The 18158-nt window shown below is 41.6% G+C and overlaps 1 protein-coding gene across 1 annotated transcript in view; it reads right to left on the bottom strand.

Annotated features, from left to right (window-relative positions):
• Positions 1-5195: 5195 nt before the first annotated feature.
• The window catches only part of LOC128934330 (translation initiation factor IF-2-like), a 33992-nt gene continuing 21029 nt past the window's right edge, over positions 5196-18158 (bottom strand). The window contains exons 3-4 of the mRNA XM_054271854.1: positions 15972-16106; positions 5196-5278 (exon numbers count right to left, since the gene is read on the bottom strand). Of these exons, the coding sequence (XP_054127829.1) occupies positions 5274-5278; positions 15972-16106 (140 nt within the window). The 3' untranslated portion in view covers positions 5196-5273. The remainder of the gene's footprint in view (positions 5279-15971; positions 16107-18158) is intronic.

Raw genomic sequence — 18158 nt, 5'->3', positions numbered from 1 at the left:
TCCCCTGAGCAAGTGCTCCATGAGGCCCCCAGGACAGAAGGCCAGACCAAGGTCAGGATACCTCCAAATTCAACAAAATGAGGCCTATATGAACCCCACACAACATGGGGGCACTGTAGTGTCCCCTCACAGCTGTCCCTCTCTCCCCAACAGCTCCCGTGTGTCATCTGGCGCTGGATGAGGGGCAGAGCTGTCAGCACAGGCTTGCTCCATCTGTGCACACACCATCTGGGTGCCTTCTTCCGTTTCCATGCAGCTGCAGGTTTCCTGCTGCATATGTTCAGCCTCCCACAGCTGGAAGCAGTAAGAGGTAGTTTGATCTACACATTATACACTGGAAGGATTGAAGTTTGAAAATTTTTAGCACTCTGCATGCTAGCAGGCCGACAATAATCTTTATTGACTGGTTTGCTCACTTTGTGGTTGCCATTTTCATCCTCCTATGAGCAGATGCTGCGACTCCTTTAGGAAGAAAATGCTCTTATCACTTTGTCACCTCACTGTCATGAACCTCTGTCCACCACTTGCTATTTTGTGGAAAGAAAAACCATCCCCGGCATTGCTTCTGTCCATCAAGAGAAAGGGCTGAGCTGGCACTTTGCCATATGTGGTGAGTGTAGGTTGGTACAAACTGTCTGAGGTTTTTTATAGTGCCTATCACCAGAGTATCAAAGCACTGAAATATTGTTCGTGATGTTTGCCTCCCCACTGATCTTCTCACCAAAGGCCAATCCTACTGGAGACCATTGGTCTTCCATGTGGTATTGCTTAGAGGGTTTGTTTTGCTAGATGGACTGATCTGCAGCCAGCATTGGGATAGTCTCTAACTCTGGGGTCAGATTCCAGGCTTTAATTAATACTGATGATAAACACACTGCTTGTAAGGGCTTTATGTAAGGTGACTTTAGTGCAGCTTATAGATGTGTTTTCTGAAATTAATTTGTTTCATGTTGTGAAACTTCCAGTGCCTAAAGAGGTCTATGGACACTGTATGTCTTGAATTGAGCTTTAAAAATCCTGTGACAGGTGCAACTCATGTAAGAAACATCGCAAAAATAGATTTTTAAGAGGTCTGTGATATTTAGAAATAGCTGACTGTACTATTCCAAGTTGACTTGCAGTTTTCTCAAGGATCTATATAATAATTACATTAGACCTTTTAAATTTCAATATATTTTCATGCTTTGGCACTCCCCAGACACATTGAAATAAATCTTGTGGGTTATTGCATGTTGCAACAACTGGGTGCGTGCTACTGTGGTCAGTTTTAATAGGTATTAATACAGTGAGTAGCAAGCAAATTATAACTGTTTCACATTAGACATAATTTTACAGCAGACAATTTTATAAGGAGAATGGAATGAATCAAATTCAGTAATTTGTATTAAAATATCTTTTACATTCCCTGTGTTCCAGTGGAACTGATGACAAGCCTAGAGAAGCATGCTAGGACAAACAGACCAGAAAATTAAATTCTTCTAGTTTTCATATGCCGCAGCAGGAATAATTTGCTTCTCTTTTTTTTTTCCTCAGCTTTTCATTTTTCTTTTTGAAGAGAGGATTACGATGTAATCTTACATTTCTAAATCCTATCACAAATATTTTTTTTTAGATTCATAGAACTGTGATCTGTTCCAGTTTTTTTGGAGTAGACTCTGATGTGGTATGTGTGATATGTTGCATTTACTAGTATATGAGGAAAGCCAAAAGGTTAAAGTCAAGGTTGGAGTCTCAGGACTCTGATTTTTGAGGAATGTTTATTCTCTCAATTAAACATATACATACACTTGCCAGATGTCCAAGATCATATCATATTTTTGACATACAACCCATGTTTAAAGAGGTTGTTCTTAAGCTCTGGATGCTCCTGAAAACAGAACACTTGAAGACACTGTGTGCCTTTGGGCAGAAGCTTTGAGCTCATTGTGCCCCATTGATCAGGAGCTGCCTCCAAAGGCTCTGAAGGGCTCCATGGCTGCTGTCAACTGTGAAGAATCCAAGGTCAAAACTTGTTTAGTAAGAGCAGAAACTCCTTCAGCTTGGTTTTAGCTGCCCTGTAGTGTCCTTTGTGAGTCACTCACCCAGTTATAATCAGTGCAGAGAGAGACAACACCTGTAAGGCTGTCTCTTGCCCCAAGATTAGGTATTCCAGTCCAGCAGGAAGGCTGCTGCATGTCTGCTCATCACCTACAAGGAGAACCCAAATAACAGCCTTGACTAGATAGCTAGCATTTAGATAGTTTCCCTGTAGGCTGGAGCACCGCCAGCCAGCTAATTGAGAAGCAAAGACTGATGGAAGGTTTGTTCAGGTTTTGTTTATTTGTTTTTGTTTGTTTATGTTTTTTTTCAAAACCCTTTCCTTACCTTGGAGCACACACAGCCACTCCACTTCTCTGAGCCAGACATAAACCAGAACAATTAGTGCCTTCTCCACTGGATCTTACCACATGTAAAATAAGGATTATGAAATTACTTGTGATGGTTGTTACACCAGGCTGATGCCTGATCATTAGTCAGTGAATGCAAAAGGCTGTGTAATTCCTGGATCAAAGATTTGGACCCTTTTCCCTTTGGTTTAGGGATTTCCATTGCATTCATCACTTGATCTTAAATCCTGACCCTATAAACACTTCTGTATGTCCTTAATCTTTCTACGTGAGGTGTTTTCTTGATGAGATAATGGTATTACTCACTACACAGCTACTTATTCCAACTCACTGTATTTATAAACCAGGACTGTTTCTCAGAAGTTCCAAAGGTCAAAGCCGTGTATATGTTTACGTGAGATAACTCAGGTATTTTCCATTTGAAATATCTATTTATTAGCACTAGAAATAAAAAATATTTTCCTTTCAAAATATAGAAGATTTGTAAATATATAATAATAATAAAAATCTAGTAGTTTTAACTAACCTTCTTTGTTCCCATTTTCCTTTTATTGATATTCATTAAAGCTATTTCTCTGGAGAAAGGTTTAATTCACTAATGCTATTTCTCTGGAGAAGGGCTTAATTTTTCTACTACTGGTATTGGTGATATCTAGAGCTAAGTTCTGAGAAAGCTTAAATAAAAGATACATTTTTTTTATAGCTTCTTGTTTATTTTTTCAAATGGCCTGATATATTGCTCTGCATGCCTATCTTTGTGATACTGAAACCCAGCAAAAAGAAGCCTTACCGACCCAGATGTTTTTTTCTTGTAGAAAACTTGCTTTTCTCATAGGGGTCAAAATGTGATCAGGTTTTGAATTTTTATGGCAATGATTCTTTTCTTTTAATAATGCCTCGGTTTATATCGTCATGCCATTGCAGGGCATGCATTGGCATTTAAAGGCTTGCATTTAAAGAGAAAAAAATTGCAGGTAAACATAGGACCTGGAAAGTACACTCTGACTTTAGACTTTCCATAGAAGCAGCCTGAATCACGCTTCAGAAGAAAATGGCTTGTTTTTTCATCCAGTCTCACTTGGGGCAATTTTCAAGTTCTTGAGGCAGTCAAAACTTAATATCAGGTTTCACTGCTGGTAATTTCTTCATTAGTGTTGTATTGGCTTACATCCGAGGACTGCTTACTGGAACTGATGCTTTCAGCTTGTAGTAGAAATTAAAGTTGCTTTCATTTGGTATATCTCCTTAGGGGTCAAAACAGAAACAGCTCAAAGAGAAGGGAAGGGAAGGGAAGGGAAGGGAAGGGAAGGCAAGGCAAGGCAAGGCAAGGCAAGGCAAGGCAAGGCAAGGCAAGGCAGCTGCCACATAAGACTTCCACAGTCTGACTGCAAACACCTTGGGGTACCGAAGACTCCTGGGCATCTGCATGGGAAGGAGGGGTGAGAATCCCTTACTTCTGCCCCAACAAGGATTGGGTGGTATAGTATAACAAACTAGACACAGCCACACAGCTTCACCCTCTGCCACTCACATCCTTGACTGAAACTAGGACAGAGCAAAATAATCTTTTTCTGACCAGAAAACAGAAGGCTTAGGTCTTTAACTGCAGGCAAGGACCCCTAGGGATAACGATGGGGTGAAAAGGAAGCCACAGGTTTTTGAAACCTGGATGTAGCAAGGCTGTGTCCAGGTCTCAGCTGTGCTGAAGCACTCTTCCTGGGCAATACATTTCCTTCTCCACACTGCACTTGTTAAAAAGCTATAAAAACTTCTACACATCTGTCTTCCCCATGCAGAATATTGGACTTTCACCGCTACATAGCATTATTAATATGTCAAGACCCATATGAATAAATGACAGGCAGCACTACTCAGGGACTTTTCTTGCAAGGCAGGTGAGTACAGTATGGCCTTGAGGCTTTTCCCTGTGTTGTTTTGTGAGATGCTGTGCTTTTGTAGAATAGGAAAATTTGATTGGTCCTTTTAACACTCTTCGCTTTCTGACAGTCACAGCTCAGTTTGGTCTGTTCATGCTCTGACTTTAAGCCTGCAGCCAGGTCCTGACTGTCTCCTGTACTGAAAAAGTGCCGTGCATCACAAATATGCTACTTACAATATAGCTTATTTTACTTGTACATATGCCATAACTAAGAGCTAGTAACAGCTGATAATTACATATAGATTTCACATGAGTGAAAAACAAATGCCCTGCAGGCACCAGATTTGAGTGCTGAGTGCTCACCTCCATCAATTGTACAAAAAGCAGGGACAGCTATACAAAAGTCAGTAGCCTTATGCCAATGGCTTCCAGTGTCACCAGAGAGGGAGTTATCAGCCTTTCAAGGTCATCCCAGTCTATGACTAGCTGAAAGGCCGAGCAGAAACATCACAGAAGTCATGTAGAGTTGCCTTACCCACCTCTTGGCAGCATTCAGGAAAGAGATAGTTCACCTTTGGCAGGATTCTCCCCGCTTCTGACGCAGTAATCTTTCTGGATCTGCTTATTTTAAGTCTAGGCAGATGCTGAGGAGGAATCTGTGATGAATTCACACTCTTCATCTAGCTGAATATTCTGGGTATGTTTCCTTTGATGTTCATACAGAGGCTGAGACTCATGGCTGGAAAAATATTGCTACATTTCCTGTGTATATAGTGCATCTGTCAAAAGGTGTGAAGATCCTCTATCTAGTCAAGACACTTCTTGTGTTTGCCATTCACCCGGCACAGCACTTAGGAAGATCATCACAGGTTTCCCTTCTACTGTAATAAATGTTATTGACTAGCAGGCATTGAAATGCTGGTAGAGCACACTGGCTAGAGTAGAAGAGCCATACAGACCTATCTGCATCTATGAACTGCATAAAAACACACTCCAAGTCATTCCAGTCATTCTGAAAAACAAAACAAATGCACAATGTGTAACACTATTCAAAATCACAGCCTTAAAGCTCTGTGCCATAAAGATGACAGCAGTGAATATCATGCATAAATTTAACAAGTTGGAAAGAATAATCAACCCGTGCTTACATAACAGTTGCATGAAAACTTCCTAAAAAAATTTGCCATCATGGCTACAGCCCTCCTTTGTCTAGAAAGGTAGCCATGTCCCAGCAGCCCCAATCAGTGAGGGGGGAAATGACCCTCTTTCCCACCAAGGTAGCTGGTGAAATAACTGAGCTGCATAACACCCACTGGCAGCCTGTAGAAAGCTGGCTGAATCTGGTCACAAGGTCTGCTGCTCCAAAACAAGGTCTTAGGAGCTTTTCTTTCAGAGTCCTGGGGTGCAGACAAGAAAAAAGTTATAGACAGAGCTGGCTTAATAGGTTAGAACTCCAAGCAGTTGTCCAAGACTCCAAGACATCAGGGCCCTGCTTGGTCCAATTTATCCGAGGGGCATCCAGCAAAGGGCCTGAGCCCTTTGCCCAGGCTCCCTACAGCTCTGACACCACCTGTACAGCAAAGCTGCTGTGCTTCCAAACAAGCTCAGCAGCAGAAATGCCAGAAAAGATGAATCTAATCTTTGCTGACCATCCCAGATGCTGCACTGGACATGCTCATCACCACAAGCTCTCTCATGTGGATGTTTTTACATCATGAATGTAGACATTGCACCATGGCATACCACCATCCAGATATCCTTACAACACCAGAGCTGTCCAAGCCAAAGTTCTGGGGAAATCCAGAGCTCTCCAGATGGCCAGTGCCATCTTCTTGTGTCCTTCACTTGAATCTTTACACAAGTATTTTGGAGAACATGGGATGAGATGGGGCCATCTGGATTGTCAACATCGCTGCAGCTGAGTGCAGCACACCGCCCAGTTTAGTCAGAAACACCCAGGATGATTTCCTTCTTATAACCCCTCAGAACATTCCCCATTCCCCAACTCACACCTGTGCAAAGTCCAAGAAAAGTAAGGCTGGAAATGATGCCTACCTCTTACAACTGATGCCACCAGAGACCCTGATGCCCCCCATGGTCATGCAGAGCTCTGAGCAGAGAAGATTGTGCAGTGCCCAGCATACAACACTGCACTGGACAGCGCTGGGATGGAGAAGAGGGGCTTACACCTGCCACCACAGTACTCTATTCCAGAATTAATTTGCATTTGCTCCTTTCTGGCTTGCTGAGATATTTTCTCAATACAAGCAACATGCTGTACTTTCATCTCTGCTTTTTAAAGGTGTCTGATTGGTTGCATCTGAAAATAAAAGATTATAGTGTCTTTTGATAATTTATGTTTCCTCCTTTAAAATGAAGAATCTACTGTTGGGGATCCTTTCTGAGTTCTAAATTCCTCCCTCTACATCTCCCACTTGGCATGGACCCGTGTTATCTTTTTTTCCCAAAAGCCAAGCACCATTGAAGTCTCACAGAGTACACCAACAAGACCTGACTGCAGTCCTGGTGGTCCAGCTGCACAGGGGAAGGCTTTCTCCACATGCAACTTTCTAAATGATACTTTGCAACTTTTTAAATGGTGTAAGAGTCACAACAAAGTGATGCTGTACAGGATATGCTGAGAGGCTGACATGTCCCATTTATTATTTTGCTAAGAGCTTCCCCTTTTCAGGATGTTGAGAGCCCCCACCCTCAGCCTGTGAGTACCTTTGGTTCCCTGCATCTCCAAGGTGCTCTCTGGATTGCAGTGGGTTGCTGCAGCTGCTGTGGTAAGTGCTCACATAAAACCTCTGCTGGACTGAGTGCAAGTCAAAGCAGCCCTTGAGTAGGCTTCACTCATTCAGCAGGCTCCTGGGGAATATTTCTCAATGTCTCATTTTACAGCCTGTCTTTTCCTGCACTCAGCCTGTATAGTCTGTAATATTCCCTCATTCCCTCCAGCTTCATGTGGACCATGATCTGAGTGACCACTGACCCACACAGATCTCCTGGAAATATCCTTAAATCCTATGTGCTTAGAGAGGAAGGTGCCTAAAAGGAGCCACGTGTACTCAGTGCCAGATTCCTGGGCTTTGAGAGAGCATACAGGGACAAGGAGTCCACCACCAAAAAAGCCTATCCTTGTTCAGGAGCCTGCCCCACTGCATAGCCAGGGGTGAAGGAGGAGATACCAGGTGGACACCCCGGCCGCTGGCTCTGCACATCTCCACATTCCCTGCACACAGCCATGTGTGTCACCAGTGGCAGAGGATCCTCCAGCCTCTGTTATGCTTTGGAACTACGTTTGTTAATTGTTTCTCAAGTTCAGTTTAGGCAAATGCCATTTTAGCATAATTTTATTTACACAGGGGACAGATTAAACCAGTAATAATAACGACACATATTAGGTGCAGCTGTTCTATTTTCTCCCCCCAAGCAGGCCTGCAGCACTGTTTCCTAATTTAAGTCCTGGTGCTACAAATCTGAGTAAATTTTACACATGGGAATATTTCCTCTAGACTTGGTGGAGGCTGCTCAGATGTAAAAGCTGGATTTTCTCACAATATTCTAAGGACTGAACCCATACTTTAAGTGACCCAGGTTAACCTAATTTTTGCCCATATGAAAAAAATAAATCACCAAATAAGGCCAAGGAATCCTCTGTTACTTTTCTGACCAAGTTTTGCCTAATTATTTAATCATAGTCATGCCAGTATAAACAATGTGTTTCACTTTGGAAACAGTCTTGCAAAAGTCTGATGAAGATTGTCTGTATCTCATATTAATGATGCATAAATCTTAAATACTTTATCTCTTAAAAAGCAAAAGAAATGAAATTTTTGTTGGTGATGAGGTTTTTTTTCTGTTTGTTGGTTAATTGCTTTTTTTCCTCTAAACCAAGAACAGTAGATGATTTCCCAAGATAATGAAACAAAAAAGAGATAAATTCACAGTCAACCTCCTTAATGTGTACCCAAAGATGGTGAATATATATACTGTGGAGTGACATACTTTTTATGTATTTTTAATTTGTATCCCTAACACATTTTTTAAAAAAGAACAGAAATTAAGAGAAATTGAGGACTAACATGGGAAACTGTAGAAAATCTTTTATATCCTTTTAATTAAATTTATTTCCATTTATAATTATTGTATAACTTACAGCATAAAATTATTTTAGAATAGCCTGAATTTCTGCACATCTAAATGTATTTTTCCATACAATAGGAATAATTTTTCTTTCAGAAAAGCCATCACACTGGACCTTATAAATTGTGGAGTGATCCTCACACAGCAGGTATAATATAAAACATTCTGCCATGATTAATCTTTTCTTTAATAAGGACTGAAGACTAAAAAGTTTAAGTTTCTAATAGCTCAGGAAATTTTCAGGATGTTCCATAGACATTTCAGGACATGACCCTCAGTTGGATAACAGAGTTGTAGCTCATTGAGTTTCTTGTCTAGCTGTTGATAATGACTTCTATTATTTTTTCCCATTTGTAATTTTTTAAATTCAATTTTCCTGTCATTGCTTTGTGCTGTTTTTTAGTTTCTACCTTCTCTGACTATGATAGGAAAAAGCATTGAGCTATTGTGGGCACTAGGAGATGGGGGCAGGGACAGGCAAATTAATTCTGCACAGGGCATTCGGCACTCTTTTAATTTTGCAGACTTGTCTTTTCTACTTAACAACATTCCCACTTAGCAACACAAAAACATATTTGCATTTAATAAAGGGGAAACCAGATGAGAAAGTAAAGCAGATCTTGCTGTGACCTTAATAGATTGTGAAAAAGAAAAGAAATGTATTTCAGTGCTTCTTGTAGCTAGAGGCCAAAGCCTCTGGCTTGTTGTTGCAAGGACACTGTTACCACTACTAATAATGGGAGATCAGAGAGAGGATGTAACTGGAAGGAGCAGTTTATGGAAAAAATGACCATTCCTCTATTAGATTCAATCACATACAGGCACAGAATGGTTGGTGTCACAATTCTACAGTTGAACGGCAAGAAACGAGTTGTTGCTGGATCACTGTGGGTACATCAACAGCAAAACAAAAAAAAGTGGCTAAATAGTGCAAAATATACTGTGAAAACAGGAAGGAAGAGCATGTAGGTGGGACCATATGGCACAAGCTTCTTCAGTAGCTATAGAAAACTCCTCTTCAGAGAATGAAGAAATAAGAGCTTGATATAGAAGTGTTTTCCCATGCAAAATACTTACTTATAATAGAACATGGAGGGAATCAAACTTGAGGCTCCTGCTAGGATCTGTATCTTTGCTGGGGGTTTTTGGGCCACGTGGATTGAGGAGCACTAGCAGAGACGCAAAATCAGTGACAAACACAGGAATTATGCTTATGTGCCTGACTACAACAAATGCAAAGGGAATTCATCCTGTGGTTGGATGAAGTTTTATTCCTAAGGTTGGGAATAAAACCTGCTTTTTGTCTTTATTGTTTTCACTAAACATAGCATCACTTTTTGGAGGAGAAATTGTGCAAAAATTGATTTCTTTTCTTCCTTCTTTGTCAGAAAGATAGAAATTCCATGCCATTTCATTTGTGGAGAATTCCTGAGACATTCAGTCACAACAGAGAGGATGGAAGAAAACCTAGGACGGGTGTGCATGTTGAGTGAGGCAACACAGATGGTCCTTGCCAAGAAGTATGAGCAATGTGAAACCCTGTGAAGATACAATGTGAGGTTTGCTGGAATACTGGGGTTGCAAAGCCCGGGATGTAGCCACAAGAAACATAAGGCAGGAATTGTTTTCTGCTGTTGTGAGTGGTTTCAGCATTTAGGACCTGAATTTGTCAAAGAGGACCAAATTGAATTCCCATATGACTGTAAGAAAATGCATAAGAACCTCACCTTGGGCAAGAGAGAGGGTTTTGGATTCATGAAGGACACATGGGAAGGAGGAGGGGGAGAGAAGAGAACAGTTTAGAAAAGCAAGGACCTGGATAGTGCAATAGGAAAAAAGGGAATGATAAGAAATATGATAACATAGTTGTTCTCATTTGATTTTGAACTTCCATTTCCTAGAAGGGACAGAAGAACTGATTACACTGAATTACCTCAGTAGTGGGAAACAGGGACACCAGCCTCAGGCTTGAAAGGCATTGAGGGATTGAACAGCTTTAACTGAGAATGACAACTTTGGTATAAGTGGCATATGGGCCAGAACACAGACTGAAGTAGCACAAAGCTGCATAAATCTAGGCTTCAGTTATGGAAAAGGAAGCTAATTACACTTAATAATGCTGGTGTTGGAAGAGAGAACTGCAGAAGGAGAAGGGAAAGTCACCAGTCCAGGGAGAGGCTATTCCAAGGACATGTTGAGAACATCATCCTGCTTAAATGATTCAGTCATTTGACTCAGGAAGTGGAAACTTCACAGATGTATTATCTCCAGACACATCTTCTCCTAGTTCTTTCCTCGAGGATGTCTGGATAATGGTGTCTTGTGGTTAGCTGGACAACCTGTGCTGTGTTGTCTGGATGCAACCCTAGCTATCAGTGGCTGATAGCAATCTTCCCAGCTAAAACAATGGTCTTTTACATGTACCAGTGATGCAGACCCAGCAAATACATCAAACCATAACTGGGTTTTTTTATTTGTTTGTTTGGTTGGTTTTTTTGGTGTTTTTTTGGGGGGGGGGTGGGGTTGTGTGTGTGCGTGTATGTTAATCACCAGCAAGTGATTTTATTTTAAATGAGCATGACAAAGCAAGGGGCCATGACAGCAGGAGCACATTGTAGGAGTTCTGGCACAAACCCATTTGAGCTGTACCAGATATTCATGTTCTTTGTAATCCTAGCTATTCCTACACCAGCAAGGAGAGGATATCTAAATGTAACCCCTGTACTTAATTAGCAAGCCTTTCAGGTGACTAGTTTTTATGGAACTGCTGCCTTCAGCAAGACCAGAAAACTCTGGAAAAGCAAACATTTCTTATCTTCTAGTATTTCTTGGATCTGAATCTCTCCTACCTTTCCCTAAATTATTGGTTTTTTCTTGAGAGATCAAGACTCAGAGCAGGATTTTCCATCCCTCTGCCTGGCCACAAGGACTGCTCACTGAGTTTGGAAAGAAAGACAGAGGTGACTGGAACAAACTAAGCCTGTCTGCTTTCTTGATACTGTTGGCTCAAGGGAAGCTGTTTCTCTGAGCAATTATAGTATTGCTAAGCAAGTTCAAAAAGGGAATAATTCCCTGACTGACTGAAAAAAAAAAGGATATCCAACTTCCTACAAATATTTTTTTTCATTCTAATGGTAGAAATAGTGCCGTTTTCAATAGATGGGAGCAATTTGTCCCCAGAGTATCATGGTGAGGCTGTGGAGATATCCTTGTGCTCAGAGTGCCAAGGGAAATGTTGCACTCAGAGCATGTTCAGAGTGTGTAAAACACAATACAGCCCGGGAGACAGGATGCTTCAGTGAGCACCTCATGGCACAGCACCATTAAAGACTGTGTAAGGTCTAAGAAGACTTTTTTGCCAGAGACATAGTTTTCATTTTCCAGTGAAGGCCAAGGGACTTGTTCACTCATCCCCTCTGTTAAATCAAATGACTCCTAAGCATTGCAGCTCCATGGAAGGCTGAACCCTGGGCAGAAAAGCAGACACAAGTCCAAAGACAGCTGTAGGCCAGCCTGGGAGTCAGGGGTTGTTTGCACCAGGGCTGATTTTGGGTCCCTGCCTGCAAAGTGCAGCTCTGAGAGCCACTGCAAGCAGCAGAAAGCAAGGTGTGTGGGAAGTTTGTACCAGAGAAGAATGAAAATTCTTAATTTCAAAACCTGGTTGCCACAGAACAAAAAGCAGTTTCTTCAAGTGTTTGGAAATGGGAGTTTCTTCCTAGTAAATACTTAGGCCAGTGTTTGTTCCTTGCATAATAAAGTCACTGTAAAAGAGCAGAATTAATTGTAATAGTAGTCTTTTGAAAAGACATATTTTCCTGCTTTGAGATTCTTAACATCTATTGAGATTATCAGAGAATTAGAACATCACTATATACACAGATGAAAATTTCCGTGTAGTGGAAACTAGAAATATCTAGTGATTTTTAAAAGTTCATTTCAGAATTTTTTTAAATTTATTTTCTTTTAGTTAATGTAATGTGGTTTTAACTTTTATTCTACTTTTTCACAGTATTATACAATGTGTAATTAATGACAGCATGCAACTGCTTCTCTTAAGTACTCTTATTTAAATTACATTTAAAAATCACAGAGGCAAGAGAGGTAAGTGTCATTTAGCAAGTTTAAATTTTTATTTTCTTTTTTATTTCAAAGTGTCTCCTGCTTTAATTTTGACACTGGCATAAATGCCAGAACATTGCATAAAAATAAAAAGAAATTAAAACTTAAAGTTTAAGTCCCTTTAAAACGGAATAAAGAAGTTCTAGAAGCTCTGAAAATATTATTTTCATTGTAAAAGTGATAAACTGGTAACTTATATCAGATATTATAAAAATCTAGGTTTTTACAACTAAGTTTAAATTTTTATGAAAATTATACCTTCAGACAGTACAAAAAGCAAGACTGGGAATAAATTCACACTGGTCTATTATAGACTACTCTTCTGCAGAGTAGTTTTCATGCAAGTTTGTGAAAACATATAGACTTTTGATCTAGAGCTCTTTCTTCAGAAACATAGTTCCCACTAAACCTAAGAGACTTGTGCATGTCATTGCATGCTTAAATCTGCAGAAAGAACTGGGCCTAAAGTTCGAACAAAACAAAATTATCAGATGGCCAGATAAATTATGGTGCTGGAGGATATGACTAGGCAGGGACAGTTAAATTAATTCAATTGCTTCATGTTTGCCATAGGCAAACTGATACCACAGGTTAACTCTGAAACTTGCTGCAATGCTAGTTTTTATATGTTTTAATTCTTTTTAGCTGTGTCTGCTGAGAGGAAAACTGTTTTAGAGAGAAAATATGCATTTATATAATTTTTATGAGAGTAAATATGGAATTGATTCCAGATTTTGGTGTAGCAGACAATGAACCTATGTAAAAGACATCAGTATTTAGACAAAATAATATTCTAAAAAATTTGTCATTTCTTAATCTGCAGGCCAGCAGCTGGCTGTGCAGGAAAGCTAGGAGAAACTGGACTTTCACACATGTCACCCTAATGAACAATAAGTGTCCTCCAATGGGGCTAAATGAGCCTTCCACAAGTGGTCATCAAATGGTGGGCATGATGTGGGAGAGGCAACCTCCTGCTCCTTTCAGGCATGGCCTCCTGGCTTTAGTGAATGCCACAAAAAGATACAGAGGGAAGAGAGGAGAGTGCCAAGGTCCGGGCACTACCTGGGACTCTCGCTGCCACCCCTATGCAAAATCACCTTTATGACTCCATGGGAAATGCGTGAGATCCCACTGCAACTCTGGCATTCAGACCTGGAAACCTCTCTCCCCAGACAAGATAACATCTGCTGCTGCTGCTGCTGCTGCTCCTGCTGCAATTACAAGGTGATGTGATATCAGTCAAGCAGTTTAAATGATAGAGGCTGTGCAGGAGTAGAGAAAGTTCAAGTGTAAAGGCAGCTGTCAATGCACAACTGAGCAGGGAGGGGGTGGAAGAGAGAATTGTTACAGCTGCACAGAATGGCATTAATTTCTAGGAGGGGAGGGTTGAGGTTTGGTAGTTTGGGACTTTTTAAAATGTAAATAGGACCTTAGAAATTAATTGCTGCCTTCAGTTAGGGAGCTGGTCGAGGAGCCTCTCTGGTGTGGAGTACCTAGCAAGAATTCCTACAGACTGATGATGGCCAGGAAACTTGCAAGTGTGTCAAAGGTGCCTCTTTCTCTACATCATGTTTCATGCTTGCAATCTTATGGTGAAGAGAATAGAGAAGTGCTCTGACAGCATGAAATAAACTCCAAGGTCAGACACACACATACACAGAGTGAATCTACAAAGCAGTGGCCAACTCTAAAGTAGAGGCCAACTCCAACTCCACCATCCTGTCCCTGCTCCATGTGGGAGATAATTTGTATTTGCCCAGATGCTATGAAAGTTGTAATCCTAAGAAGTCTAGAGCATGGACTAAATAGGTTCTGGATTGCCTGTATGATCCTGGGGGTGGGAGAAATGCAACCCCCTGGTGCTGCCATGAACACCTGGCCCCTGTAAAACACAGAAATCCAAGCAGGACCTTAAGGCAAATCCTTCAAGATGCAGGTATTTCAGGGACTAAGCATCCCTCCCATCCTGACAATTCACACCACAGGCATCAGCAAGGTGCTGCTGCACTGAATCCTGTATTTCACCAAGATGATTTTTTTATATTACACCAGCACCCAAAATCAGACATTTGAGCACTTTGAAAACACCTCCTGTTCAAACCTGGGCCTCATGGTGAGTCTGTCCCATCTCTACCTTCAACTGTTTGGCTGGTATCCAGTTTTTGTGGGGTTTGGGGGTTTTCTCAGTGTGGGTTTAGGGGTTTTTTGAAAGTCTAAGTCAACAGAACAAGTCCGTGAAAAATGTAACAATGGCTAATTTCCAATGAAAGAAATTTGCAGACTTAAGGAATACATGGAAAGAGCAAGCTCTGGTACAAAAAGGGGTATTTTTCCCTTGACTTCTCACGGCGTCCTGGGGGGATGTGGAGGATACGATGATCTTTGTATTTCTTATTGCCACCTTCCCTATCTCTGGAAATTATGATACACACAGACACTGACCCTTCTCTCACCAGAGTAAACCCACAATAAATCTGATGTTTTTGAGTAAACTGGTTACACTTCCCCAGCTGCCCCCTCCCCACGCCCCCCTGGTGTCCCCGCCGTGCCCCAGGGAGCTCAGAAAAGCCTTTGGCCGAGGCTGGGAGGAGGGGAAAGCTGAGAGAGCTCAGTGTTGCTGCGTTATGGAGTGAGAGATAGAGCCAGCCAGGCAGTGCCCCGGCCCTGAGCACGATGATATTCATTTCACATAGCCCTTGCCTGTTCCAGCTGGAACGATAGGAGATGCAAACTTTGACTTCTGCGTTTGAAAGAGATATTGTTTGATGGAAGTGTGTGGGTGGCGGGTAAAACAAGCAGCTAAGTGTCAGCACAAGAAGCAAACATTCTCCTTCCCTCCCTCCCTAATGTAGTTTTTGACGTAACGAGCATTGCTCCCAATTTTCCTTCCAAATAGGCATTGCACCCGTCCCCATGGCAACTGTCATGCTCAAAAGATGTCCTGTCAGGAGGCATGAAAGGCCCAGAGACATTTGTATTAGATGGTCACAACCGTGCTAGCTAATGCCTAACAAATACACCACGAGGCTGCATTCGTCAAAATGAAGAGCACAAACATTTGTGTTCCATTAAACAGAAATTAATAAGATTCAAATAGGAAGAAACCAAACTGGACTGGGTTTTTTTTGTGTATACAGCTGTGTTATGAAGTAATACAAGGAACGTTAGTATGAATAATGATTGCACATGTGCATTCAATTTATTTCTTCTACTTCTTGTATGGTCTCCTTTAACCCTTTTTCTCTATAGGTTTTTCAGAAATCAAACACAGGTTTAACAGCTGGGCAAGACAGGGATTTCAACTGCTCCTTTCACACTGCTGAAGCCCAATAGCACTTCTTTATTTAAAGGCACTCTGGGTCATTGGGAAGTTGTGCTTTTGAAAAATGTTCCCTACTTCGTGATTGAGCACATAAAAATGGTGGTCTCAATTTCACCAGGGAAAAGAAGAGGTCCAGTCTCCAAACAAGGCAGGTTGTGTCCACAACCACTGTGCATCTTCCTACCTCCCTCGGCCACAGGGAAGCGGAGCTGATTTATCCCAGCTGAGGATCTCGCCTCGGGTCCAGGCACTGAAAGAAAATAACAAAATTGAATCACGTTTCCAGCTCAGCTGAAAATCAAAAGTGAAAGTTCAGGAAGACAGCAGAACCTCCTCCCACGACAACCCTTCTCCTGGCTCCTCATCACCAAACATAACTTAGAGCAGTTCCTTTCACCCGCTGCTGCAAGTAAACAACAAAAGTGGACTGTGTTACAGAGCCTGACAATGACAGTCTGTACTTGGCTTTACTGGCCACAAAAGGCTGTGGTAGCTTTGCTTTCTCTGGTCAGCTTAACCTCATGCTTTTTCTTGTGAGAAGGGAAAAAAAAAGGAAAGTTGGCCAGGGTTCTGATTCTGCCACAGGCCCAGGCCTCCTACCCAGTGTGTGTGGGTGTACCAGTGCCTGGCCAGCCTCCACATCTGCTGCTCAGAATTATCCTTTCCCTGTTTTGACCTCCTAGCTTCACAGGCAGGAGAAATAATCGTACCAGAACCTGCATTTCCATCGCACAAGGTTTATATTCTCACAAGATCTAGTTTTGCAACAGTTTGAATGCATATATATATTTGTGCCAGGACTCTTACCTCCTCCTCCCCGTCTTTCCCCTCTTCTCCTCATACTCCTGCCTCTTTGTCCCTGAAACTCCTATTATCCCTCAACCTTCCATCTCTCTGGCTGAACTGACTAACACCCTTATCCAACACTGGGCAAGTGGGAGGAGAGGCAGCAAATGGAAAACATTTCTCTTTCTGGCTGTACTTGCAAAACAGGAATTTGCTATTCCATCAGCATGCACATGTCCAGACCTGGGCTTTTGTAGAAAAGCCAACTTTCACTTAATCCTTTGAATAGACAACTATTTTTCTGGAGAAGTTTCACCAGACTCCCATATTCCCATCCTTAGTTTCCCCAAGCCTTCTGTCCTGGTTTAGGGCAAATTTGGGAGGCAACTTCCAAAGGAGTCCCTCTAGAAAGCAGATTCAAGTGACCCCTCCCCCAGCTGGTTTGGGGACAAGATTTCCTTGGAGAAAAGTGGAAAAAGCCTGTTTATTTAAGAAATAAAGCATTCACAAGCCAAGAAAATGAATATTAAACAATAAAACTTCTCTCTGTTCTGAAAAGATGGCAAATTCAGAAAGTCCTCTTCGCGGGGTCGTAGCTTGGCTCGCTCAGACTCTTATCAATCTCTCCTGAGCTGGAAAATGCTGTGTCCTTCAGGACAGGACAACAACCTAAAGAGACCAACAGTCTTCCCCAAACTAAACTGCTGCATTAAGCAACAAGCTGTGGTCAGTTCTGGAGGACTATAAAACAGCCCTGGCATAGGCTCATTCCTGTTGTTGCATCTCCTGTGTTTGCTGTGTAGCCACGTGAGACGATGAACCCTCTGCCCCTTGTGTGAAGCACTTTCCACCTTCCTGAACATCCCCACACTCTGAAGACACCCAGCCTTGGAGCAAGGCAGGAAACTTAGTCCACAGCACATGTTTTAAATTGAAAAATTACTATTTGCTGAAACAAGAAAATCTTTGCAACAACTAGACCTTTCCTGAAAAACTCCTGTTCAGAAGCTCCAGACCAAACTTCCCTCCAAAGAGAAAGAGGAGAACTCCTGTAGAAGCACATCTTGGTGCAGCTGCTTAGCCAGGGGTTCAGACACCTGGCTCAAGCCCTGGTCCCAGACCTTGAGAAAGATTTAAGCAGCGTCTACACCCTCCAAGGTTTGTGCTCCAAGAAATCATCAACTATTTTAGACAGTTAAGCATACTGTATGTCCCTCTTGAATAATTCTGAAAAATAATTAAGTTGGAATCCATTGAAACAAGGATTTATTAAAAAAAAAGTGGGAAAAAAATTTCTCAATTTATCCTCTTTATATCCTTTCTTTATCCAGCATCTTGAAGGAGAACAACCCAATATTCAGTATTCACATGTGGAATTTCCTTCTTCCAAGAAGAAAAACAAAAACTTAAATTTTCCTGCTAAATAGCTTACATGCCTAACAATACATGTTATGATAAATTCTTGCCATATTCATGAGCAAAAGTCACAATAATGGGTGTCACTTTTAATGTCAAT

Source organism: Melozone crissalis, unplaced genomic scaffold (assembly GCF_028551555.1).
Source record: "Melozone crissalis strain CALT ecotype California unplaced genomic scaffold, PUWL_Pcris_2 ptg000013l_1, whole genome shotgun sequence".
In the NCBI taxonomy this organism is placed as follows: Eukaryota; Metazoa; Chordata; class Aves; order Passeriformes; family Passerellidae; genus Melozone; species Melozone crissalis.
The sequence above is the reverse complement of the archived record's forward strand: the minus strand, read 5'-3'. Positions and strand labels throughout refer to the sequence as shown.